This window comes from Colius striatus, chromosome 5, assembly GCF_028858725.1.
Source record: "Colius striatus isolate bColStr4 chromosome 5, bColStr4.1.hap1, whole genome shotgun sequence".
NCBI classification, from domain to species: Eukaryota; Metazoa; Chordata; class Aves; order Coliiformes; family Coliidae; genus Colius; species Colius striatus.
The window spans coordinates 32,103,646-32,130,197 of NC_084763.1; the positions used below are offsets into that span (position 1 = coordinate 32,103,646).

General features: G+C 37.1%; 1 protein-coding gene across 4 annotated transcripts in view; it reads right to left on the reverse strand.

Moving 5' to 3' along the window:
- GLCCI1 (glucocorticoid induced 1) overlaps positions 1 to 26,552 on the reverse strand; it is a 56,489-nt gene that overhangs the window by 11,554 nt on the left and 18,383 nt on the right. For 2 of the 4 annotated variants that reach the window (XM_061996144.1, XM_061996146.1), the window contains exons 2-5: positions 22,935 to 23,086; positions 15,170 to 15,256; positions 7,344 to 7,457; positions 4,170 to 4,322 (exon numbers count right to left, since the gene is read on the reverse strand). In XM_061996144.1, the coding sequence (XP_061852128.1) occupies positions 4,170 to 4,322; positions 7,344 to 7,457; positions 15,170 to 15,256; positions 22,935 to 23,086 (506 nt within the window). Of the gene's footprint in view, positions 1 to 4,169; positions 4,323 to 7,343; positions 7,461 to 15,169; positions 15,257 to 22,934; positions 23,087 to 26,552 lie in introns of all 4 variants that reach the window. The other 2 variants (XM_061996143.1, XM_061996145.1) reach the window with 1 other exon arrangement.

Genomic DNA, 26,552 nt, shown 5'->3' on the forward strand with positions numbered 1-26,552 from the left:
AGAAGCCTGATGGATTTGTGTTTCTCCATCCATAAAGTGCAGATAATATCTTTCTTCTCACAAGTGTGATAAAAAGGCAACAAAATTTCTGACACTCTCCTATTATATAGATGCAAAAACCCGGGAAGAAATACAGACTTCTAACTTCAAAGCAAGGTTTAATAGTGAGTGTTAGGATACAAATCTAATGAGGAGAAAACAAGAAAACCCAAACAGCTGCTCATTAAGTGCATATACTATGCCCTACCTAACAGGTAAAGCATGAATTCCGGGAGGTGAGGGAAAAATCCCCATTAAGTGATCACATAATTAAAGACTTCAGGATAACACAGATGTTCTTCCACACCCGGAGGAACAACGTAGTCTTATGTAGTCAGGAAGTATATCCCAAATCACGTACTGAAACCTCCACTGAATTAAAATTTGATGTACAGTTTTCCGTGTCTTAAGATACACCTCTAAATACACACAAGTAGAAAAAGCTAAATATTTATCACTCTTTCCAAGTAAAATAACTTCTAAGGCACTAAAAATGCCTGCAAATATTTCAAATTACTGTGCTTGTGTATTTGTCTTGCCTTTAGTATTTAATCTAAGTTTTGACAAGCACAAAAAACTTATAAAAATATCAACTAAAAGTACTCTACTTTTTTAAAGCTTTATATATTAAACCTGATCAACATTAAAAATACTTTAGAAGTTACTTTCCATGAGTTATGCCTAAAGTATTCTAAAAACTGAAGCCTTCACAACCTTACAACCTAAGAAATAGGTAACTCATTTGGTATAGCTGCTGTTAGTTTCCACAATGCTCAATGCATGGAAAAAAACTAGAAATTACTGCATTATAAATGCTGGTTCTTGTGGTTGTTTATTTTTGCAAGTGTCCAGACACATACTGATGCCAAATGCATTCTGACAGGACACCTGCCAACCTCTATGGGACACTGTTATATACTACCCTCATCTCCCTGCAAAGGTATGGTAATGCTCCAGTGGATATCATGCATTTCTCAGCACACTGTCAAAATTCACCACATCGTTTTCAGTATAGATCTTTTTGCTGTAAAAATACCTAAGAACATCCTACTCAGTAGCATCAGGAATGCTACTATGATATAACATACCAATGGGAGCCTTAAAAATAATCTGCTCTTCACAACCTTCAAAATTATCTGGGATGCAGCTTCTTGAGAGCAAAGAATTCCATGCTTTTGATTTAAAAATTGTTCTCTAGAGTGGAACAGAAGGGAAAATGCTTCTTCCTTCCAGCATCAATCAAGTCATCAATGCATTAGACAAGGTGCAAGTGCAAAAAAACCATAATGCATCCTAGAAAGGGACACTTAGAAAAACTCAAGGCTTTTCAGATGAAGGATATCAAGATTTCAGTAAGGATCCTCTGCATCTGTGCAAATTAGAAAAAGCACTTTTATAAAGAACTAGGTTTTCTGATAGTTACAGAAAACCATCTTGCTATCTATTTCCACAAGCATTAAAATCAAGCAATAAACACGTTTATCATTTTACTTACCTTTCTTTACTTAACTATCTTCTTGAAACAAAAATAACAGGCATAATGTTGCCAATTATTTTCACTTTTATATGTTCAACTTCTATTATCATTAAAATATTATCAAAAGCAGAGTGTGTGTCAACTTACAGAACTAAGTCATTATGAGAGAAGGCAGAAGACATGCTCAATCAATTTATACAGATTGTAAGAAGTAGGATTACAAAAATTCAAGTCAGTAAAAGGGAAAACAGAAAATACACAACAAAAATCAAGTCTAAAAAATAAATTGGTATGTTGATCTTAAGATTAAGCAAGGAAGTATGAAACTGGGAAGAAATTTTCACTGGCTACCCATTTTAACTGGGAGCTAAATTTTCAAACTGTCCTATATATCACCTAGTCTGATTTCAATATATGAACTAAGAAACAAATAAACAAAATCAGAAATTTATACTGAAGAGATGAGAGAGTAATAGAAAAACATTCAAGAATGTTTGACTAAAATTTTAAGAGTTAACAGAACTAAAATGCATGTTATTGGGACAGACCAAAAATGGTTACCAAAATGAAACCGAAGAAATTAGAAAGTCACTACTGTAGTATCTAAATTAAAAAAAAAAGAAAAAAAAGAAAAAGTTGGTAGTGGAATATACCTAAAATAAAGGTAATATTCCTTCTCAGTGCTTTTAGCAGCTTGGATGTTATTTCCCAAATGGAAACGAACACAGATTCACAAGGGGGCACAAAGCATTTTATGCAGTTGAATAGATAAGATTCATACGAAAACTAAGGTTTGAACATGCACTGCTAAAACTGTGGAGTAAATACAGAAAAAAAGAGAACAGCTGAAAATCTACATGCATAGTCTTACAAGTAAGTCTGTAGTATCACTTATCTTTCACATATCACTCAAAGCAACCAAGTGCCTTTGACTGCTATTTTAAAATACTTTCTAAAAATACAGAATGTTACAGTAAGAAGGAACAGCAGAAAAATGAAAGAAAACCAAATTGTTTCACTAGCAGTGAAACTAATGAAGCTTGGTTTCCTATGGCGTATCTTTTGTTCAGTCACTCCTAACCTTTAACCTAGCTGCCCCAACTCCTACGGGCTAAAAAGAAGTTGAACTGTTGTATTAGAAAGTTCACCAGCAGTAAGATTGAGTATATTACTCTTGTTCTGATCTTCAATAAGTAAGCTATGAGATCTAGCATGTACAGGAAGCCAGTGCTAGGAGTCTCAGTTTAGGTCGTACTAGATCGAATTTCACAGAAGTTAACAGTTATATAGCAAGAAACAACTCTGCCCCCAAGGATGGACTTGACTTTAAGGGCAAGGTATACTGTATGACTTTCTTTTGTGTCGAAGACTCTCCCTAGCTAGATGTTTGGAGGAAAGGCTCACTATTGCCTTGGTTGTGTAAATTGCTGAGCACCTCTGGCCTCAATCCAACAATGCACTTACATATGTGCTTAACTGTTTTCCTGGATCAGAGCCAGTACATTCAGTAACTTAGTTCTGCATCGCAAGTAATAAGCTGTTAAAGCCCAAGGACAACATTTACAAAGATGGTTTGTCTGATAAATAAATGAAATGTCCTCTAACCGTAGGAGATTACAACACTTGCCATGGCAACATCAGTGAGGGCATACCTTTCCATACTTTCTTTGGAGATGGTGCAACAAAGTTTATTGATTTGGGCTTTCTGTTTCGGTTTGTGTCTTTATTTTTTTCATAACTGTTACAACACATGTTCCTTCTAAAGGGATGAGACAGCAAACTTAGTGTAAAACATCTGCTACTACAGTATTTCACTCTTAAGACTGCTTTGTTCACACAACTTAGGTCTCTGGAGAAGGTAAGACTACTCCTAAACTCTTTAAGTTTACTGCCAAAATGAAGGACTAAAAATACCAGGTTTTGGAATGTTAAACCTCCGATGAGGTTTTATAACTTGACTAGAACACCGAATTGCTATTATGTGACCATTCACAAGAAAGGAACCTATATCTTCAAGAAGATTAGAAAAAAAAAAGTAGTTTATCCTACAGCAGAAAATTTTCATTGGCTACTTAGGAAACAGTAGCTTTAAACCATGTATTTCACATTTTTAGTGTCATCTAAGCACTCCAGTGCTCCTCAATGACAATTTCAATGGCTGCAGTTCTCCCACACAAGCAAAGCTGCCCCATTTGTCAGCATTTCCCATACAGACATCTCCAGTGACAGATCACAGTGCTTTAATGGAAGTAATAAAAGTATAGAAACCTAAAAGCAGAGCATAGCACAGGAAACTTAAGTCTTGCCTAAGAAAAAGAATGCAAAATGAAGCAAATTAATCTTCAGATCTCTAATTACTTATCACTGTAGCCCAAAGCATCTAAATTTTCAAGCAACTGCATTTTGAACAAAAACTCTCAAATTCTCTGAAGAAAGGGCATTATAAACAAAGTATGTTTAGACAGAAGCCCTAAAAAAAAAGGCAAACCCTCCCCCCTCAACAAACCTAAACCACCAAAAATTTTCAAACAGGGCTTTGAGGAAAATTTATTTGTGATTTTAGCCACAAGGAAGGTTTCTCATGAGAAAGGCTTCCCACACGTTTATAGGTTATGCAGGAAAACCAACCATAAACACATTAATATAAGCTTACCTTGGACAGTTCTTCTTTTCCACTATTTTCTTTAATGAATACTTTTTCCAGTTCGGGGCTTATTCCTTCTACATTACACGGCACACGAGACACAGTTGATTTTGGCACTGAAATATTTGACAGTGGCATAGGGACTGATCTGGAAATAGAAGCCTAGAGGTAGAGAGAAAATGATTTGAAGTTGGGAAATTGAATAAATACTCAGACTTTGTTGAAGAAGAAATTGTGTATTAATTTTGCCATCTAGAAGACCATCTTTACTTGGCAAACTTCAATAAAAAGAAATGCTTGCATAAATAAAAAAGCCACTAAAAACACCTCTACTTAAGTCAGTCAAGTATTCTATAATAAAATCCTTCTACTACTGCACTTATCAGTAAGCAAGCAGTATATGTACTTTCCAGATATAGGCTGTATAGGCTACAGAACATGCAGTAGGAGGATGGGGAGCACATGGGGTGCTGATGGTTTAACTGAAAAAAAAAGGCATTTTATAACATTCCTAAAGCTTAATCACTCAACTGAAATATTCACTTAATGCACTTTTATTCTCTTTTGGTTGGCTTTAGTAAAACAAAACTAAAGCATTCATTTTGAACCACTAATTTCATTAGCTTATACTTTCAGAACTTTATAACAAAAGTCTTAAAAGATAAGAAATGTTGTTAAGAATCAAGCACGTAAATAAACAGAAGTATGACTTTCAGAAAAGCCTGTTGGGAGTGGAGCTGTATCACCAACAGAAATAATTGACAACAGTGAACATGCACCTTGTGCCGTCAGCCTCAAAAACCTTGACAGTAATTACATAGCATAGATGTATGTACACTGACATTCATGAACAGTGTTCACTTCCCTTGCTCCCAGTGTTCTCCTCTGGTTCACAGAATCACAGGATGCTCAAGACAAAATGTAAGAACCTTTGAGCTCTTGCCAAATGGACCTTCCACAATGTGCATCTCCAAAGGCACATCTCACTTGGGTGGAGGCATTCTCTGGCTAACAAAACACACTGACTGCACAATGGCTTCCCCACAAGGGTGCCAGAACTGAAAGCTTCACCAGTCTCGTTAGAGAACTTTTTGAGAATAAAAATGTTGCATGAGCCATGACAAAGTAAGCTCCAAGCACTGAAGAACGGTGGGTTTCAGTCTGTGTCAAAGACTGTTTTTACCATGACTATAAATAGCGGCATGGGTACCTGCAACAGCTTGCTTTGGGATGGAAAGCAAACCCCTTTTCTAGGCAAAATAGAGTAGGATACTTTATTATAAAGGCATGAAAGTTTCAGAAAGAATACCAATTTCCTGTATGTTTTCATCACAAGATTAGGTTTTAACCACATTATACAAATAGAAGGAGGAACATAAAGGATCAGCCTTCATGGCTCAACATCTTTTTGCAGAAACACTAGCTATTTAAATAGGCAATCAGGAAATATAAGGACAGAACCAACATTTCAGGAGTTCAAATAGTGACCTGTTAAGTAACATGGGGTCCAAGTTAAGGATCCACCATGAGGGAAATTTAATCAGGTCTCAAATGTCTTCACCGTCAAGTAAGACAAGACTAACTGCTTTCTACATTAGCTGAAGGTTTACGAAGCCATGCCAGAACCTTGCCTGAGCTTTAAAACTCATAATTGGGTTTCAGTTTTGCTGGTAGCTTGTAAGTGCTAGAGCTGACAATGCACAGGGCATCTTACATTGCACTCTGCTGAAAATCTGGTTCGTGGTCAGGTTATTTGGCCAGGTAATTTGTCCAAAATCATATGTGTCAGCATCTTTGTAACAGGAGAAATACACATATATTCAGAGCACAGGCAAATTTTTAGAACTTTGTAAAACATGAAAATGACCTGAAAACAAAAATTGCGTTAGCCCGGCTAGTGTTAATATGATCAGCTATATAAAAAAAATGCCAAAACACACACATCACTGTGAAAAATAGGTAAGTAATAAGACAACAGAAAACAAAAGCTGTCAGACTAAGAACCTGAGCTTAATCTCTCAAATGGAAGGATATCAAACCCATAGACTGACGGCTGGAGAGAAGTCCTGTGTTCACAATATCCACTGGTGTAGAACATGAGAACTGACATCAACATAATCTGGACATAATATTTTGCATCCTACAGATTATATCTGATTGAGGTTTTACAGTAAGTCACAGTGCTTGGAACAAGAACAGGCTGGTTGTGATAGCAATGTTTCCACTTAATACGATGAAAACTCAAAATACACTGCAGCAACTGTACTGTAACATAGACACTGCAACCACAAGCTCTCTTGCCAGAAGACACGATCCTGTATTGAAAATGATTCTTGGACTACTAAAGCAACCAAGAGGTAATGTCCTAGACAAAACCATGATGAAAAAAGATCATTTCTACTGTAGCATGACAGATCATTTAGTCACCAGTCACCAGGGATGTCGTACCATGGCAAGCATCCTCTTGATTTCAGTTGAGTTTAAATTCAAGGTGAATTGTCACTTTCTTTTCAGAAAGTAAACACCACAATAATGTTTTCCTTGACATCATGTGGAAATTGCTTCTCTGGCCAGGAATTGGCCAATAATCAACGTATCAGGAAGATTCTTAAAAGGGCACAAGGAAATGTGATTTTCCCTCAAATCTCTGGGATAATTCAGCATAATTGTCTTTTACTGAGGAATACCTGGTAAGGTGAATTACAAGTCTGTTCATAACAAGCCAGTCAGCACTCTGTTTGCTACTTAAAGACTGATCAATTGCTGGGCTGCCAATCCAGATACTTACTCTTGGAACTTTCCTTTATTTTATTTTATTTTTTGTGAAATCAGCTCAGATGAAATTGAGCTGTGAAACCGATAAGCAAATATCTTCCAGAGGAGCAGAGACCTTTCAAAGTGTACCACTTGGAAGCAAGTATGTATGCAGTGTTATCTGATCATGCTTAGAATTTTTACAGCATCTTAATATGTTTTAGCTGTTATCCTGCTGCAGCCCTTTTTTCTATTATTGTATGACAACTATCAGATAAATTCCAGTGAAGATGCAATGGTATCAGGCTGTTAAGCATTTCAGTGTACCACGCAAGAGAAAATACAGAAAAAAGTCAGGAAGAAACAGCAGGCAATTCACCCAACTCTGGTAAGGTAGAAGGCTGTTAATACAAGCAACTACCTACTTACCTGAGTCTGACTGATTGCTATATGGTTGCCATGGAGAGGTGACTGACGTTCTTTCTCTTTACTGTGACGACTACTCTGCTTACTGCGCTGAAGCTGCTGCCTCAGTTTGGCAATCTGCTGGAAAGAGGTTCAGATGAAGTGATAATGAGCTATCAAATAGATAACTGCTCAAATATATGAAGTAAATTAATAGATGTTTTCAGTCCCCTTTGGAGGATTTTCCAAGTGTATGGGATTTTCCTCCTTTGAAGTATGAACATTAAAGCTTCTTTCTGCATATCGCATACTTTCTCCAAAATATCTGCTTTATCTATCAACCTGAATATCGCAGCACGCTTAGTTTAACTACTAAACTTCCTCATTTACAAACAATCTCTGTAATAACTGATGCAAAATAAAGTAGATAGAATGACAGTTTCTGGCCTATAACTGGTTTAAATTGCAGATTATGAAGCCTACAATTTAATTTATTTGATATAAACGGAACCAAAGTTTTCCAATGAAAATTCATCGTAAAAGGAAAAAGCCATCAAAACAATTGGCAATCAATATGCTTTTTCCATCTTGGATAACTTATTAATACATTGAATAGTATCTCCCTGCATGCTCAATTACCACAGATTCTTTCAGGCAGACAGAATTGTCTTCTCTGCTGTCTGCTGCAAAGAAGTCTAATCAAAAGTTACATATTTTGAAGCTCAAATGTAACTAAAACAATTACCCATTTGACCACTGATGCTTAATAGAAACCAAACAATTTCATATGGGGATTATTCCACTTATTTATTCCTCCCAGATAACTCCCATATAGAAATTATCTCTCTAAGCATTGCCTCCAAAGTTCAGACCATCTGCAAGTTCACACAACAGGTATATCCGCACTTCCTTAAAACTAGTTATTTTTTTCCTTTGGCCTCAAGTCCCACTGTCCCTCATGCTCAGCACATTGACAGAATCCGAGAATCACAGAATAGCAGGGGCTGGAAGAGATGTCCAATCCCCCTGCTAAAGCAGGTCCACATAGATCAGGTCACACAGGAACACATCCAGGCAAATTTTGAAAATCTCCAGAGAAGGAGACTCCACACGCTCCCTGGGCAGCCTGTGTCACGGCTCCCTCTCCTGAACAGGAAAGAAGTTTTTCCTCACATTTAAGTGGAACTTTTTGTGTTCTAGTATGTGCCCATTACCCCTTGTCCTGCCACTGGGCACTACATAAAAATGACTCTCCCCATCCTCTTGTCATAGAATCATAGAATTGTTTTGGTTGGAAAAGACCTTTAAGATCATCCAGCCCAACATCTATCCCAGCAATTCCAAGTCCATGACTAAACCATGTCCCTCAGCACCTCATCTATGCATCTTTTAAATCTCTAGGGACGGTGACTCCACCACTTTCATGGGCATCCTGTTCCCGTGTTTAACAACTCCCTCAGTGAAAAAATTCTTCCTAATGTCCAATCTAAACTTTCCCTGGTGAAACCTGAGGCTATTCCCTCTTTTCTATCACTTGTCACTTAGGAGAAGAGACTGACCCTTATCTCACTACAACCTCCTTTCAGGTAGTTGAGACTGATCATGTCTCCCCTCAGCCTCCTTTTCTCCAGGATAAACAGCCCCAGCTTCCTCAGCTGCTCCTTTTAAGACTTGTCCACAGCAAATCCACCACTTGCTAAAGATAATCCTGAAATCCCAATAGCTTTTTTCTTCTACAAGATTATATTTTCATTTTACTTTCCATCATAAACTCAAATAATGCCACTACTATTAACAGCAAGAGGTACCTGTGCTAACTTCCTAGAAGTTTGTCACCTTTTTCCTAAGGAGCAGAGAAGCATAATCAGAGCATCAAACACACCCAAAATGAGCTACAGACAGGTATTACGTACAATAATCCTAGGAAAACAAATGTAATTTGTGTAGTGAGGAAGGAGTCTGAAACATACGTCTTGATGGCACTTGTTTTACCAAGCATCTCAAAGCAGCTGCAGATCTTGTCTCCTGCGCACTCAACTGCAGCAACTAATACAAGCTAGGGAATTTGCTGTGCAAAGAAAACATTTCCAGGTGACTGGTATCATGAAAACATGTACTTGAAGATCCAGCCATTCCACTGGTGTAAAGACATTCTGACATTGAACTCCATTGACAAGAGCAATACAAATATATTTCAAGTAGGAAGATGAGGCAGAAAAGCAACAATACACTATACCAGAGACAAAAAAGTTCATTAACAAGAACATTTCATTTTAACTAGGTAGCTACATACAGAACAGGTTTGGTGCACCATTTCTCTCACAAGAACAAGTACTGAGCATGAGCATGACAGGTGCACACACAACCATACTAAGGAATACACGTAATTCATAAAAATACATAATAAGTATCCTTTAAAGCATCCAGTTGTTGAACACAGTAAAGCCTTATCCTTGCCTGGACGTGCACCTGAATTCATAAAATGTGACAATGATTTTAGTATACAAATTCAAATGGTATCCCTACCTACCTAGCTTGAAGACACATAAAAAGTTCTCACTATGCAATATCAGTGTTTCTTTTGACAATATATCTGAAAATACTCATTAAAAAATGAAGAAAATCAAGGAATTCCTCAAGTAATAAATGTAATTTAAACCCTACTTCCAATGTTCAGATAGAATATTTTTAAAATCTTTAGATACTCTGCAAGGTGTAAACATATATGGCTGTTAGTTTCACAGGATATCTTTTAATTCACTTTTGGCAAGTACCATCATATGACTTTATGGTGGGGAGAGGAACACAAAGCACCTATCTGTGCACATTTCAAAAAACTATGACAGTTTTCAGCTTTTCCTCTTCTAGTGACTGTTCCCTGCAATATTGTTGTGATATCAGAAAGACTCTTTTCTTCACATACTTTGAAGTTACATAAAAAAAAAAAACCAAACAAGAAAACAAAGACCAGTGCCCCATCAGAGTAATAAACCTACAGTAGGTCATTCAGGACACAAACTTGAATTTCAGCCTTGATAGTTTACTGTCATACAGCCAAACTGAAGATGACCATCAATTATTAAATAAACAAGAAGTTAGGAAAAAGTCTCTATAAATACATTTATTGCTTGCTGAATACTTTTACAGATAGAAATGTACTTGAGATAATGATGAATCTTATCTCTACCACTTCTAATACGCATGCAGTGTAACATAACTAATGGCACAAACTTTAGAAATAAGCAAATTAGGTAATTTCTTTACAACACTGCAATAATTCAAATATCGTGAAAATTTTTCATTTGAAGAAGCCTAGATGCAGACTACTAATATGAAGAAACGTGTCACGTCTCACCGTTCCCTTCCAGTCAATACCAGTCAATAGGCTGTACAAATCAGGCTATACAACACAGTAACTTGCTACTGCTGAACAAGTCATTAACACCTTATTAATGAGAGCGAGCGCTAACTCACTCACGAACCAGTAGGTCAAAGTGCAAAACAAGCCTTAGAAATTTACCCTAAACCTTTGACTACAATCTTTTGATTTGTATATGAAAGCACATAAAATGTGCAAACTCTCATATTCCATTCTCTTTTATTCCAAAGTCCTTTTCAAGTATGCTGTTAGAGCAAAAGGGACCTTCAATGGGAGTAACTGGTGTCAGTGTCAGATACAGCATACAGAGGTGCTTAAGGGAAGTGAAAAATCAGTTGTCTAGAATATATCTTTAAAAACCTACACAGACTGAAAAGTGTTTGGTTTATATCCTGGGTTTTTTTTTCCCCACTTCAGGCTAAATTCCAGTTCAGGGTAAGCTACAAATAAAATTGTCCCTATTCAACTTCAACAGAATTTCAAACTAACTATTCAGGTTCAAAGGGGAAAAAATACCAGTGGTTCAAACCACTGTTTGGTTTGTGTCCAGTACAAAGACTGACAGCAATCCTTATCTCCCAGTCAAGATGTGTATATGTTAAAATAATGTTAAAGCAGCCTTACATGTTATGTTTGAGACTTTGTAAAAACAAGCAGTAGAATCCTTCATCATCATCACAATATAAAGCACAGGAGGTGATAAAAAAGGTACACTATCATTACAAAGTTTACACTGAGAGATGAGGAGTTTAAAATCTTTTAATAGACCAACTACAAAAAAGCAAATATTGCCTATTTCACTACTTCAATTCAAGGACGACATAACTGACTACTACTCAAAGTGAAATTTTTTTGTTGTGGTAATATAGAACTCATTTGCTTGCTTGAGATCTAAAGTCTACAGACTAATTTTTATGGTTTTTAAATGTAAATTAAAAAGATGTCTCAGTTGTGTTAAATGCATTTAACTGTAATAGTTCTCAAAGTAACCATGGAAAACCCACTTTTTAAAATCTTAAAAGCAGATTCAATCTTATTTTATCAAAACCAATGGAAACCAGGCATACAAGTATTTGGCTAGTTCACAATATTAATATAATTAAAAAAATACTTGCTAGAAATCATTCCATTAATTGTTGGAACAAGAAAACATGAATCCAAACAAGCCAAGGGAACTGTAAAGAGCTATCTACTTGTTTACTGTCAAATGTTTTGGGAAACAATTAAAAATACTGAGCAGAACTACTGTTACGTGTGTCACAAACACAGTTGTCCAGGAGAGGTGATGCTTTTATTTCCATTACTTAAGTTTTCACTTTCAGCTGCCTATAGCTTTGTCAAATGCATGCAACATTCAGCTCTCCTATCCCATTCCTATCAGAGATTTCAGTACAAGTATTTGGAGTTGTTTTAAGAATGACATTAAAACGAAAAGGGGGAGGGAAATCATTTAACCATTTTATATGCTAAAACACATTATCAGAGCTTTTTACCTGCCAAGATCTGTTGTCCAATACTTTGGAAGAAAAAGCTAAACATTTTCCTGAGGGTCCTTTATGCTGGGAAATGAGCACCTCTACTCCTTTGGAAAAAGCTTTACACTGGGTGAAACTTTAGCAAAAATTTCCATTTGCACGTGTTCAAAAAAGATGTTTGTTGCTGGCAGATACATTTGCTAGTAATTCTGTCTCTACTGAGCTTTACAGTTTGAATAGAACTGACTCAAAGAAGTTCTCCTTCCAGAAAGTGCAGATAACTGTGGCGCAAAGGAACCAAGTGCACAGATAAGTATTAGACAAACTTGTAACACCCACCACACAGGCATTAAGAAGCTGGATAGTGAAGCTGGAACCAGGACTTACAGGTGAGGGAAAGGAAAAAGGGGTTTGGATTTTTAGGTGAACAACCATTGTAAAATTTGGATAGAAATAATTTCCTTCCACACTCCCATTTTTTCCATTACTACGTAATATCGGAACGGAATCAAGAAACCCATTGACCACATGTTTATTATCTTTCTCTTGTCAGTCCATAAAGAGGATGGCAACCTACTGCAATGGATCACTGTTATCAAATGGCAAAGACTTGCTTACATGCTGGAGTTTTCACTATCACTGACAGTCACAGCCTGTCATGAAGAAAAGCTGCTTGTTGCAGAACTTGACAGATAAAGGTGAAGATGACGAAGGATAGTCACTCAGTAAAAGCAAGCGTTATCCTAGAAATACAGATGCTATTCCTGTTCCTGCTACAATTCCTTTTTGCTAGTTATATTTAAGACAAAACTTTTCAGACACAGATATCCTTCTGCACTAAATTCTGGGCACTTAATCTGCAATTCTGAGCGCTTCCTCACGGCTGCAGATGAAGCCACTTGGAGCTAAAGGTCCATGTACTAAGAAATCAGCTACGATGGGTTTCCCAACAGACAACACAGCTTCATCCCATTACCCCTTGTCCTGTTGCTAGATACAATAGGAAAAAGGGATGTCCCAACCTCTTGACACCCACCATTTAGATATTTGTAAATATTAATGAGATCCCCCGTCAAGTCTCCTCTAGACTAAACAGTCCCAGTTCCCGCAGCCTTTCCCCATAAGGAAGATGCTCCAGTCCCCTGATCATCTTGGTGGCCCTGTGTTGGACTCTCTCCAGAAGTTCTCTGTCCCTCTTAAGCTGAGGAGCCCAGAACTGGACACAGGACTCCACATGAGGCCTCACCAGGTCACAGTAGAGGGGGTGCAGAACCTCCCTTGACCTGCTGGCAAAACTCTTTTTGATGCATCCCAGGATGCCATTGGCCTTCTTGGCCATGAGGGCACATTGCTGGCTCATGGTTAGTTTATTACAAAACAGCACTCCCAGGTCTTTCTCTGCAGAGCTGCTCTCCAGCAGGTCAACCCCCAGCCTGTCCTACTGCATGGGATTGTTCCTTCCTAGATACAGGACTCTGCACTTGTCCTTGTTGAACCTCATGAGGTTCCTCTCTGCCCAACTCTGAAGTCGGTCGAGATCCTGCTGAATGGCAGCACAGCCTTCTGGGGAATCAGCCAGTCCTCCCAGTTTGGTGTCATCAGCCAACTTGCTGAGGGGACACTCTGTCCCCTCATCCAGATCACTGATGAAGATGTTGAACAAGACTGGCCCCAGAACTGATCCCTGAGGAACTCCACTGGCCACAGGCCTCCAACTCGATTCTGTGCCATTGATCACCACCCTCTGGGCTCTGTCATTCAGTCAGCTCTTGATCCACCTCACTGTCCACTCATCCACGCCACACTGCCTGAGCCTTCTGATGAGGATGTTATGGGAGACAGTGTCAAAAGCCTTGCTGAAGTCAAGGTAGACAACATCTGCTGCTCTCCCCTCATCTAGTCAGCCGGGTATGCACTCATAGAAGGCTATCAGGTTGGTCAAACAGGATTTCCCCTTGGTGAATCCATGTCGGCTCCCCCGATAACCACTTTTTCCTTCATATGTTTAGTGACTACTTTCAGGATTAATAACTAAACATCAATCCTTTTGATAACTATTATTACTAACAATGGCTGTCAAGAAGAGGATTTTTTTATTGCCAGTAACATCTTCTCCTCAGGTATCCTATATGTTTCTTCTCATTTTTGAATGTCCTATACGCACAGAGTCAGAAGCGAGAATGCAAAAAGCCCATGGTCTTGGGGAAAAGTCTCACCCCATGAGAAAACGACGCAAGATCCCTTTCTGAAAAAGAAAAGTGTAGCTCTTGGAAAAGAAGATGGATCCTTCCTGATAGGGGCATGAGGCCAACTGGAGACTGGTTATTAGGTACTGGACAGAGCTAGAGTTACACAAACTCTGGACAGAATGGAATTTATTGGGACAAAAACTGAAATACTGTCATTTCAGCTGAGCTGAAGACCATTTTACCGCATCTACTTTCTCTTGACGCAAATCCACTTCACCTTTGGTCAGTTCTTTCTAGTTGCAGCTGTAGTTGACAGCAAAATACATATGATTAAGTGAACTTCAAGTAATCATACCATTACTGTATCAACATTTACCCTTCTTTTCCATTTCTGAAAGTGATGCTCTATCTCTACCCTTAAACTCGAACAAAATTTCTAATCAAGCATATGCCGACATACAAACTTACAAAATGTCTCTTTCAGAAGGGCAGGATTAAAGAATAGAAAGCTAATTACTGTAACTTTGAACAGAAAAATTAGTAAGCAACAAGAAGCTGTTTCCTCAGAACTCACTCTGGCCACTCCTTCACAGCCACCACTGTGTAGTAGGAAGAGAGGAAATCCAACAGGCGTAAAATAACAACGACTCTTGAAACAACTCTTAGGTTGGAGGTAAAAACTTGTTTCAAAAGCAAGAAAGGAGGAAGAGGAAGGAAAGGGTGTAGTTTCCTGGACTCCAGATAGAGATTAAAAAATGTCTTAGGCATATAAAAAATTGAAAGGCTTCACTGTACAAGTTTTCTCACCTCTTTTAGTTGATCAGCACTTCCCCATGATGCTGAGCGCTGATGTGATTTCTTTTCTGCTCCTTCCTCAGCCCAACAGCTAGGTGTCTAAGAGGGAAAAAAAGAAAATACACTGTACTCAATTCTCTAGGTAAGAACAACTTTCAGCACAAATTTTTGCTTTTTCTAAAGTGTCAGAGTTCAGGCATCATACATGAATAAATTTCAGAATCTGATATGCAGCAGTAGTAGTCTGAATAAATTAAAAAATTAGAAAAATAAGGCTTTGTAAACTTTCATTTACAAAGGATAAGGACAATGCACATTACTGAAGAAGGAATGTCTGAAAAACACATAAAAATCTCACCTGGCTACTCCTCATTTCACTCACTGGCCAGTTTAGAAAACCAAAAATTAAAAACAAAAAAAAAAACCAAACTCCACAAACTCAAGAGACCAAAAGCCAGGATTCACTTCTCTCACCTGTCTTCCTTAATTATTGGGCCATATAAGCAACTCATCCTTGCTAACTCTGACTTGATACGGGGTTTGATGCACCTTTTATTATATTTGGTACGGACCTACATGAGCAGAACAGTTGTCAGGCTTTTTGTAGCCTTGTCTGCAAAACAAGAAGTTTGGGGACTACCCTTGGATGTAGGAGCTATAAAGCTAAACCCCAAAGACTGAGAAGGGTCTGTAAAAGCCAGATCTCCACACTCCTGTCCTTATTCACAAGACTATTATGGAAATTAAGGGTATCCATCTGTGTTTCCAAACAAGAGAGTCATCATCTGCCAGAGAAGCAATGGGGGTATCTAAAATCCAGGTGGCTAATAAATCATATAAAACTGAGGCTACAGGCACATATATAAATATATAGATATAAAAATTTGTGATAAGACCCAAGCCAACAAAATTTTTTCAATAATTCCTCCTAGTATTAGCTGAACCTTTCACTATAAGGCCACAAGAAATAAAACTACACCACTGAAATTATGAGAATTTACAGTGAGATTTTTCAGGGTGATGACTGATGTTACTTCTCCAAGACAGGCAGGACCCCAGCCCAGCAGGACAGGTACCATCTGGGATCCACTTCCCTGCGGGACTTTCATTCTCATGCATGGAAACCCTGTTCCTCCACCTCTTTCCTTCTTGCTTCCTCTCTACAGTCTAAAAACTTCTGTAGTAGTCACTCATTTAGCAGACATTGTTCTGCTCAGTAAAGAGGCTAGGCATTGCCTTGAAGAGCACCACAGAAATAATGTCCTCAGCCTCGCTGCCCTGCAAAAGGTGATGGCCTCTCCAGGGCCAGGTTACTTGAGCCACACACACCAGGCACCTGGTACTATCAAGCATGGAATCGTCATTTCAGAGCACAGACTATACCTTTAAACCCCTGCACTGTCATAGTATCATACGGCCTACAGCCCAGCATCTAACTCATAAGTGCTAATATTTAATGCACTGAGTCACTTCACGTGCATAGGTATCCCATTTGTGTTTTCCGTCAGCCTTGCACTTTCCATGTTTTTGGTGTTCTTTTCTCCATTATTCTTACACCACCATGAATACCTCCACCAAAAGCCCAATAAGCTGTGAGGGCAATTAGAAAGCAAAATGCGAAAAATCAGTAATTAAGTTTTTGATGCATGTTTGCAGGAGATTAAAAACAACTCCTTATAAAAAGTTAAGGTTCTCTCTATTAGTTATATGACTTTCCCTATGTCGAGGAAGATGCCAGAAGATAATTTATGAAAAAACAAAAAACCCAGAGCAAAGAGTTAAAACAGCTCTTTAGAACACAGGAGTCCCTCAGCCAGGCCACTAATGACTCTCGGCATCCAAAGCAGAGCCTCTGCCACATGTGTTACCTGCGGATGCATTTGCTTGTTCTGCATTTTAGCAGAGCCATGTTCTAAATAATTACTTGTTCTTGCAGACTAGGTACACACCACCACCCTGAAACTTGTGTGGAAGACACTGTATCGCTTTTAATTTTGCTGCTTTTTCAAAGCCATGGGCTTTCACAACCTATTATTATTTACCTTTCAATTAAAATTTCTCTTTTCTTAAAAGTATTTTACTATACCTCAAGTACAGATAGAACCAGACTCTCATACAAAACCAGAAACGCATCAATGACCAAAAAAATTATCTTCCGATTAATGTTTTATGAAATTTCACTACTCAGTTTGGGGAATAACTCCAGGATGAAGTAAAAACAGGCATTCCAAGTGCTTAAATATTTACCTGTAGTGCAGGAGGATGTACCAGGGATCACTAACAAGCTCACAGCTTTTCCACTACAGTTTAATAAACAGAACAGAAAAGACACCAAATGTCTACAAAGCCAAAGTGAGTTTCTCAAGGAGAAGTAAACGGTTAAAAAAGACAAAGCAAAACAAACAAACAAATAAAAATCCCAACTAAAGAAAAGAATCCTGCATGTAGAAAGCGAGAGCTTGCCTGTTTGGTTTTTTTAATAAGCATAGATACCTATCCAGATAGCAAGGACAAAAGCCAAACTACTAATAGTAACACCTTGAAGACCTGGTGACTGTTAGTAGAGCGAGAATCCTTAAATTGAATTTGGTCTAACGAAAAATCAAAAGTAACAAATATAAAACATCCATTCACTTAAAAACAAATTTTGTATTTTCTCAACTATGCTTTGTTTACCTCTTCCACTGAAATACTATCTCACTTGAAACAAGGGCTACACAGCTGCTCTCAATCTCAGGTAAATTGAGTCAAGTCACAAACTTTCAAAATATACATATGAGTATCAGTATACAGTGAGGCGACTTTGTGTCCCTCAATTTTATTTGCACTATTAGGTTAAAAATGCTACATTGATGTTCCTAGCACAGTACTGAAGTACCAAAGCAATGCTGTATTAATGTACTATTTGTTTTCAGATGAAAACAAGAAATAGGTTAAATAGTAACATAACATCAGTAGCTTCCCAGTCTTCTAACCATAGAAATTGCTGCTTATAATATATTGTAACCCACATTATAAGGAGAAGTTTGTAACCCAAAATCATTACACTCAAGCAAAAGCTCTAAAAAACACAAACACAAGAACCCCACACTTCTTACATTCAAACAGAAATTGTGCTTTTCTAAGTTTAGGTCATGTATGAGCACCTCATATCTCACTTGCATGTTATAATTTACATCACAAGTAAGATGGGGGTGTACAGCATCCTTGATACGCCATATTTCATGAAAACTGTTTTCCCATCTTTGTTTATACCTTCTACAAAACAAGTGTATCCATGGAAGCCTTCATTTGAAGTTGCTTCTGTACTTCCCACGTGTTAAACACATTAAAGAAAATAATGACAGTAAAAAAGTAATTAAAAACTATATTTGAAGAAAAATTTCTCAGCCACAATAAATGCAACAGCAGTTGTTGCAATTCAAATTGAAAGCACAGTGAGGGTTATCATCATAGGCCCTATCTGTGAAACTATCTGTGAAATATTTCAGAGCTGAAAGAAATATACAGCATATACTTAAGTATGATCTGAACTTCATGAAACTGAAGGATTATTCCTGCAAGTTTTTATCCAGGAACTAAGATTTAAAAGATTTTAAGAAGAGAACCTTGCTGCAGCCTCAAGAGGAGGATCACTGGTATTTCAAAATGTTAAGGCTTGTGATCCCAGTTTCAGCTGGCACAATGCTTTAAGCATGTGCAAGGGATGGGACATGCTGACAACACCATATCTGGTTTCTCTTAAGTTTTAATGCAAATCACAATTACCATTGTTCTAACTCACCCAACCTTGCAGAGATTAGCATTTCTTCAAACAGGCTTGGTAATTCTGCCTTGCTTTTTCACCCATCTCAGGGATATACACCTACATTCTTTCCTCTTCATTTAGATCAGGATGACTGCATGGAGCACCAACCTATCTAAACCTAAAATAGGACTGAATTACTCTAAACATGCCACATTTTATTGCCAGCTCTTCAGGCTATTTATTGTATCTAGCCTGCATTCCAGATTAATCACTCTGGGGGATAGGTGCAAAGATTAATAACACAGGTTTTTGAAGAATTTACACATTCAAAAGAAATTCAACCATAGCCCTAGAAGATAGTCTGATGAGTCCTCGTGTTTCTAAAGCATTCATAAGCCCTCCAGAAATTTTACTGAAAGAAATGGCCTAAAGAGTTAGAAGTTAATTTGACTGTAGGTAATGACTCCTCTTCAACAACAGGCAGGTTAAGAAAAGTTAGAATGATAAACTCATAGTTATGTGACACATCTCTTCCTCCTTGTCCCCTCTGACCAAACTATATAATTAAAAATATCCCACAAAAGCAATGATAACAGTATTTCTGTGCATTTTTGAAATACATAAAAAACTACCAAATAAAATAGCATACCTTTGATCATCCAAAACTTCTTGAGCCTTAAAGATCAGCTAGTTGTATGCATATGCACACATAAACATAAATACACATAGAATCCTGAGAAATCTGAAACTGTATAAATATTACAATTCATACTGTGGTACATTTTTCCAAAAGCACAGATAGCAATCTCGTTTCTTTCCAGTGTTTTCAGTTAAAACACTTGAGGTGGGTAAGAGGGACAAGGAAACATGAACTATAATTATTATTCTCCAAGATGCAACAGAAAGTAAAACAAACAAAATTCTTCTTTTTCTATTTAAATAGTAAGATATTTTATTTTCTTTTAAAATCTGGGATTACTTGTAGAGAAAGGAGCACTATATAGATTCAAAGAACTTAAGTATGAAACAAACTTGGAATACAACTCTAATTAAAGGTTCCTCACAGTGAAGACCAGAATCTGACTCCCTTTTTTTTAAATACAGGAATTCTAAGAAACTTGGAACAGCCATAATCACCACCTTCACAAAACTGCACAAAATTTGTATTTTTAAATTAATGTTTAAATAGGGACAGAAAATATCCTTGAAAGATAATTATTCTACCTACAATGTAAGTTATACTGATAAATACCATTGTTATTCTTACTGATTGTAAGAAAAATACTAAGTATTGTTCATGAGTTTAGAATTAAAATAAGAGATAATTTATTCTCTGATGAGACATACTCATACAAAAAAAACCTGGTTTCTTGATTTTCATTATCTTGTGTTTTTTTGATTTTGTTTGTTATCATCTTCCACTCTGATAAACTGCCAAGTGTTATTATTTTTAGCTCCTGTAAACTATATGAACTCCAAGGAGCTAAGTTGTTACTTAGCAAACAAACATGAAGTAGTAAAAGTACTTGTGCTGGTACTCAGGCAAAGACCAAGGTTATAATTTTACTTCATTTACCATGTATGCTTCCTATCAACAACTTGGAACTCATCCTTACTGTTGAAATTCAAATTACACTAATTCAAACAAAAAAAACCCCATCCTAGTGAACATTCCACTTTTTAAAAATAGAACTTGCTGTGTCCATCATTATACTTGTTACATTTTACGTATTCATATAGTCTTGAGTAGTCCACACATCTTTCAGCTCATCTTAAACACTTCTAAAGCCTTGATTTTCGCATAATTTGAAAAAAAAAAAAAAGACAGCTAATAGAATTCATTCTTAGAAGATATTCACACAAATCCAAAGCATGAAACTTCCCTGCCCTTGCCCCTTTGAAATAACACTTCAGCTTGCAAGGACAACACCACTTCCTTTCCCCTCTGTTACATTTGATTATGCTAAGAAGGTAAAACTTCACTTTTTTTTTTCCTCCCTGAGCTTTGTCTCTGAATGGGGTAAAAAGGGTGGTAGCCAATGGGTCAAGTAACCTAAACACTTACTTGAGCTCACTAGGAAAGCAATTTTACTGACAAATGCAATTTTACTGACTCTAATATTTATAGAACAATTTTGTTTCTCTTTTCTGTAACTAGTGAACAGCTTTGAGAATGCTTAAATATTCTAAATGTTATATACCTAAGGATATTTGTGAAGTTTTATACAGATATATGTTTTAAAAGAAGGGTTAAGACACACAGTAACTACAAAGCATGCTACTGACAATCTCCTGAATGGAAACTGATTTCAAAACAGAAAGACTTTCAAGGCATAGTATTGCGAAAGGAAGGCACTTTGGAAGTAAATCCAGGATTAAGAGCTTTTTAGGTAGATCTAAAGATGACTGCTTCCTCTCTTTTGCTAAATTTGGCTGGCTGGTTTCAAAATTAATGCGTAGGATATAAACACAGCATTTTCTTAAAGGCTCCCATTACAGTTTCTCAAAGATTCTTTGAATGATTTTAATCATCAGATTCTCAAATTTATTAAATAGGATTTCTGGAACATACACACCTATCTGTTGTTCTTTTCTACACATTCTACACTTATCCTTCCCCATCAGAGGACTTCCTGCACTGTGTTACAGTATATTTAAAGAGATTGAGAACATTATTTATACCTTCTATCTTGTCCTGAGAAATTTGGTATTACACAGAACACTAAAATCTAGAATTACTTAAAAGACCTGCTGTGTTTGCTCTAAGCAATGGTGGCAGAATGAGTAACAAGTATCTTGCAAGTCAGTAGAAACTACCACAAGCAAAGTTATGACAGAAAAATCCATGATACCATATGCACTGTGACAACATAAGCTTCCATTAAAAACAATTCTTAATGGCAAAAGAGAGTTATAAGCAAAGGTAGGATGTCAGAATTATCATTTTTCTTTGCAGCACACACATGGTAACAATCGATCAGAAAATCATGGCACAAGAGAGAAAAAAATTGATTTAACAACCATGCCTAAATGGCCTGCAGATTGAAAACACAAGATAGCTTCTTAATCCCTATTCCTAATAACACTACTGGAAAAACAATAATGCAACTATTTTGCTAATAATTTGGGAGAAGGGCTTGGAATTATATAATTTTTTACCTGTTTGATAATAATCATCTTTGTGGGAAACAAGCTCCAGCAAGAGGAGCAATCAGGCAAGAAACAATGTTCACCTTTCTAGCACTATGAATGCTGCAACAGCCTACCTGTCAGCAGTTCTTGCTAAGGACAGAGCTCCAAGAAGGATCCAAAAATACCACAAGGGTATCAGGCCATAAATAATCTCAGTACCCTTCCCTCTACAGTTGGTGGTTAAGGTTCTCATTCTGGTGTCTGGCTTCAAGCGGCAATTCTTCCACAGGGCATTTGTATTTGTCTTCCTTGCTACTAAGTAGCACAGGGGATGTGTCTCAAGACCACACTGCACACTCACTCCCAGCTTCCTCTTCTTGATTTCCCCTCTAGTGATAAACTGATCAATTCTTCTTAACAGTAACTCCTCTCCTTCTCCTCCTCCACACACACATAAATACACTTTGAAACACACCGATTTATCGCTACAATTTAGTAAAATCTTCAGTTTGTCAGCCACTACTATTATGGAATCTTTTAAATAGCACTCAGCACAATTTGCATATAGTAGCTTCAAAATAAACCAGATACAAGGCTGAGATTGAAATCTGCCTCTTTAGGCTCAACAGATCCACCCACACACAGAAAATTATTTTTCCACAACTGTTTTCTAAAAGTATTAAAATAGTATGTGTCACATACCATGTTACTGAATTGTCACTGATTAAAAAACACCACTGTACCTTATTTTTAGGGTTTCATAGTTTAAAAAAAATAATGAATCCACCTTTCTTCAGAATTAAGTTGAGCTAAGATTCCAGATCAGGTGACAAAAGTACTGTCAGGAAGGCATCAATTATACGAAACATCTCTGTTGTCTTGTTTCACAGCTTTTACCTGAGTAGATTTATCTTTCATACATGAAGGGTAGTGTACATGGGGATCACGTGGCCACTGTCCTGTGAGGTAAGGTCCTGTTATTGTGTCCAAAGAAGAAGTTCGCCTTATCGTACCAGAAGTTCTGATTTGCTGGGATTTTGGCCTGTCCACTGTAGAAAATCAGAACAAAATCAACAAAAATGTCAGCTAAATTTGATGTGAAATGATAAAAGCTAGCTATGACACACAATGGCAAGAACACATCAGAAACTTTTGTCTAAATACCAAGCTGAAAAGAATGTCATCACATCAAAGGGAATAACATCAGACAAAGGAGGAAAAACATACAAAAGGGAAAATTTAACACTTCGTAAAACCAACAACACTAAAAGTGTGCATATTTGCAAAGAACTGGGCTACTTATGGGATATAATTCCATAAGTAGAAACCATTAAGCAAATTTAAATACAATGATGATGCAACTCAGGAAAGCCAGACATATAAAAATAGAAACCATAACATGGTATCAGCATTCAGTTACTTTTTTAAGTCAGTTGCTCAGCTTTCTAAACACAAAAGCACAAATCATTACCAAAACTATGATTCTTAAGAATCTGCACATCTGATTTCTTGCTCTCATATATGTCATTCCACTACAAGATTCCAATACAGGCCTTAGCAAGCTGAAAGCATGTGTCTGCGTATTTGCCTCTTGACACAGCTCAGGTCAAGGCAGCTACCATGTTTGTCCTCACTCACCACATAGCATGCAATCTTTGACTCCTCCCTGTCCTCTCCCCATACACCCAGATCATGGAACACTTTTTCCTGCATTTCATTTGGAAAGCAGAGAGTAGCATGATTCATGAGACTGATGTGGGAAAGAACAGAGTTTTACAGCATGCTCCCTGGATTGTTTTGCTTTGTCCTTTAGGCAAAATTACTTCATATACTTCTTTTCTAGACTTCACATAAGCCAGCCTAAGCCCTACATTACAGCTAATGTCTATTTTGCTCACCTTTACTAAAAGTAGTCTGCAAGTGATATTACTTTCACATTAGTCACATGCTATGCACTGATATGACCCACTAAAGCCCCTACTCACAGCTCAAAACTTGAGAGCAGACCTGCTAGCACACTTCTGAGCCTAAACACAGCTACTAATTCCCCCATGTGTTTTCTCTTTATCACCTAGAATTGCTGGATCTCAAAATGCAGATTCCATCATCAATGTTTCATATAGCATCCAACACAATGATTAGGGTATAGTACAGCATGCTTACAGTATGATACATGAACATGATAAACCAGATCATTTTAGAGAAATGTAGAGCTGCTGAAACACTTAATTAGCTACTCCTTTTAGGTGAAGTGTTCCAAGTAATGCTGTGAATGGGCAGCATGATAGTATATTATGCTGCCTTTATATAATTGTTTTGATTGCCTACCATTTCAAACAGATCTATCCTCACAGGATTTCAATTGTGACAAACCTGCATTTTAAGAGTTTTGAACTATTAAAAGAAGTCTGAAATCCAAAACAAAGGTGACAAATTTAAACATGAAGCCAGTATTTATATTTGCGCTGAAACACTATTGTAGCTAATGAGTGCATACCTACGCAGCACTCTTCCAGTCTTCAGTGTCCCACTATCACACTGCACTACTCTTCCAAGTAGCCTGACTTTCTAATATTTCTCCAAAACCTCCATTCATTAGGTATCACAAGCATAAAATATCCAGAACTTGCTAAATATGTAAGTAGTTAAGTGTGCTCTAAAAGAAACTTTTGAGTTAGAGAACACTCAAAGCCAAACTGAAAAGACAAAGTCTGAAGATGAGGAAATAGGGATTAAGTATACCTTTGCAAACTTTACATTTAAAGTTTTGATGAAAAAAATCCCAAGAAAATACAAACCCAAAACACACACATAAAATACACAAAACCAAAGAGTGAACTACGGTCTGTGTTCTGTCTCTCATCTACACACAAAGAGACCAGTAATCCCAACATTAATAATTCACATGATTTCATTAAAACTGAACAGAAACATACACCACCAAAGTTACTATACATATTTTTCCATGGAAATCGTGGAAGTAGACTGCAGGACACTGTCAAAGCTAAATGCCAGGAAAAGCAAAGTTCAAGATATAGTATTTTAAGTCCTTACTACTCCTCGATATTTCTTTGAATTACAGGAAATAAACCACTTCTCAATCAATCCAAGTTAACACTAATTTAATGTCAATCCTATTCCTCCGTTGTCTGCATTCCTTCCATTTACTTTGAGGTGGCATGCACAGAGGTATAAACCGACCTAGTGAAGTGATTCAGCGAGTTAAGTGTGGAAAATGAAGATGTACCTCCCAAAATCAGAAATACATGGTTTTGCCCATTACAGGCTGAGTTGGCATAATTTAATGGGCAGAAAAAAAACCACAGGAGAATCAGAAGTAACAAAAGGTTTGTAGCAGCACTGAGGTCTGTTCAGCAACACTTCTGGCTCTCATCCTTAGATCATAAAAACCCTTAGATCATAAAAAAAAAAAAAAGTAAAAGCATGAAATCTGAAGGCACTTCTATAAATTAGCATTTTACAAACTGTCTTGTACAGTAATGTACTTAAAGATTAAAAGATTAAAGATTAAAGATTAAAAGATGCTACAGAGAGCAGTGTTGAACTGGACCACAACAGTGGTGGCTCAGACGAGCTTCAGTTGTTTTCTAAATATTAAAACTGGTCTTAGGATTTATTTCTTAATTTTGCTTTTCCACCTCATAATAAGTCTGTCTTCCTGCTACTCTAGGAAGCTACTATAGAATTCTAACTTCTATCCAAACTTTCATTTTCATTTCAATGGAATTTTTATGCTACTATCATTAATATCCTTTCCCAGTCCAAATCACTTTCTCCAGATGGCATCTTCATGCTCCAAGCTTCTCACAGAAGTACAAGAGAAAATAAAAACAATGCAAGTACCACCTGATACCTGAAGCCCTTCAACAGTTCCTTAAATTAGCCAATAGATACTCAGCATTCAAAAAGGCTCCATCTATATTGAGAAATTTCTAAAATCACAGACTGATTTTACCCAAGTTTCAGAATATACCTTACCTGACAATATCTGAGCATATGAAAGGATGTTAATCAGAACAATTGTTGTAAATCAGAACAATTCTGTTGTCTTCCTCAGTGATGTGTGATATATCTCGCAAGGAGCTCAGCTCCACCTTTAGAACAAGTAAACTTAAGAACACAGCACTTGAGCAGCATAATGTTACCTGAAAAGGAGCTAATCAGAAATTACAAAATTAAGATGTATGCTCATAGGAAGGCAAAACACCTCACGTGTTATTCAAAATATGCAACAAGTTTCATTTAAAGGATTTAACTGCTATTGCTACAAATTTCTAGTTACAAATGATGTTATGCAAAATGACACAAGGCTCCAACCAATTACTACAGTTAGTGAAATGCAGCATGATCCTAAGTTCCAGCAGGAATCAACTAAAATAAACTGCATGAAATCATGACACTATGGTTCTGCATGCTGCACTGAGAGTCAAAAGGATTCTAGTTATACCACCTAGACTGACTGAAAAAAGGTTTCCATTTCTCTGCTGGCAAAAT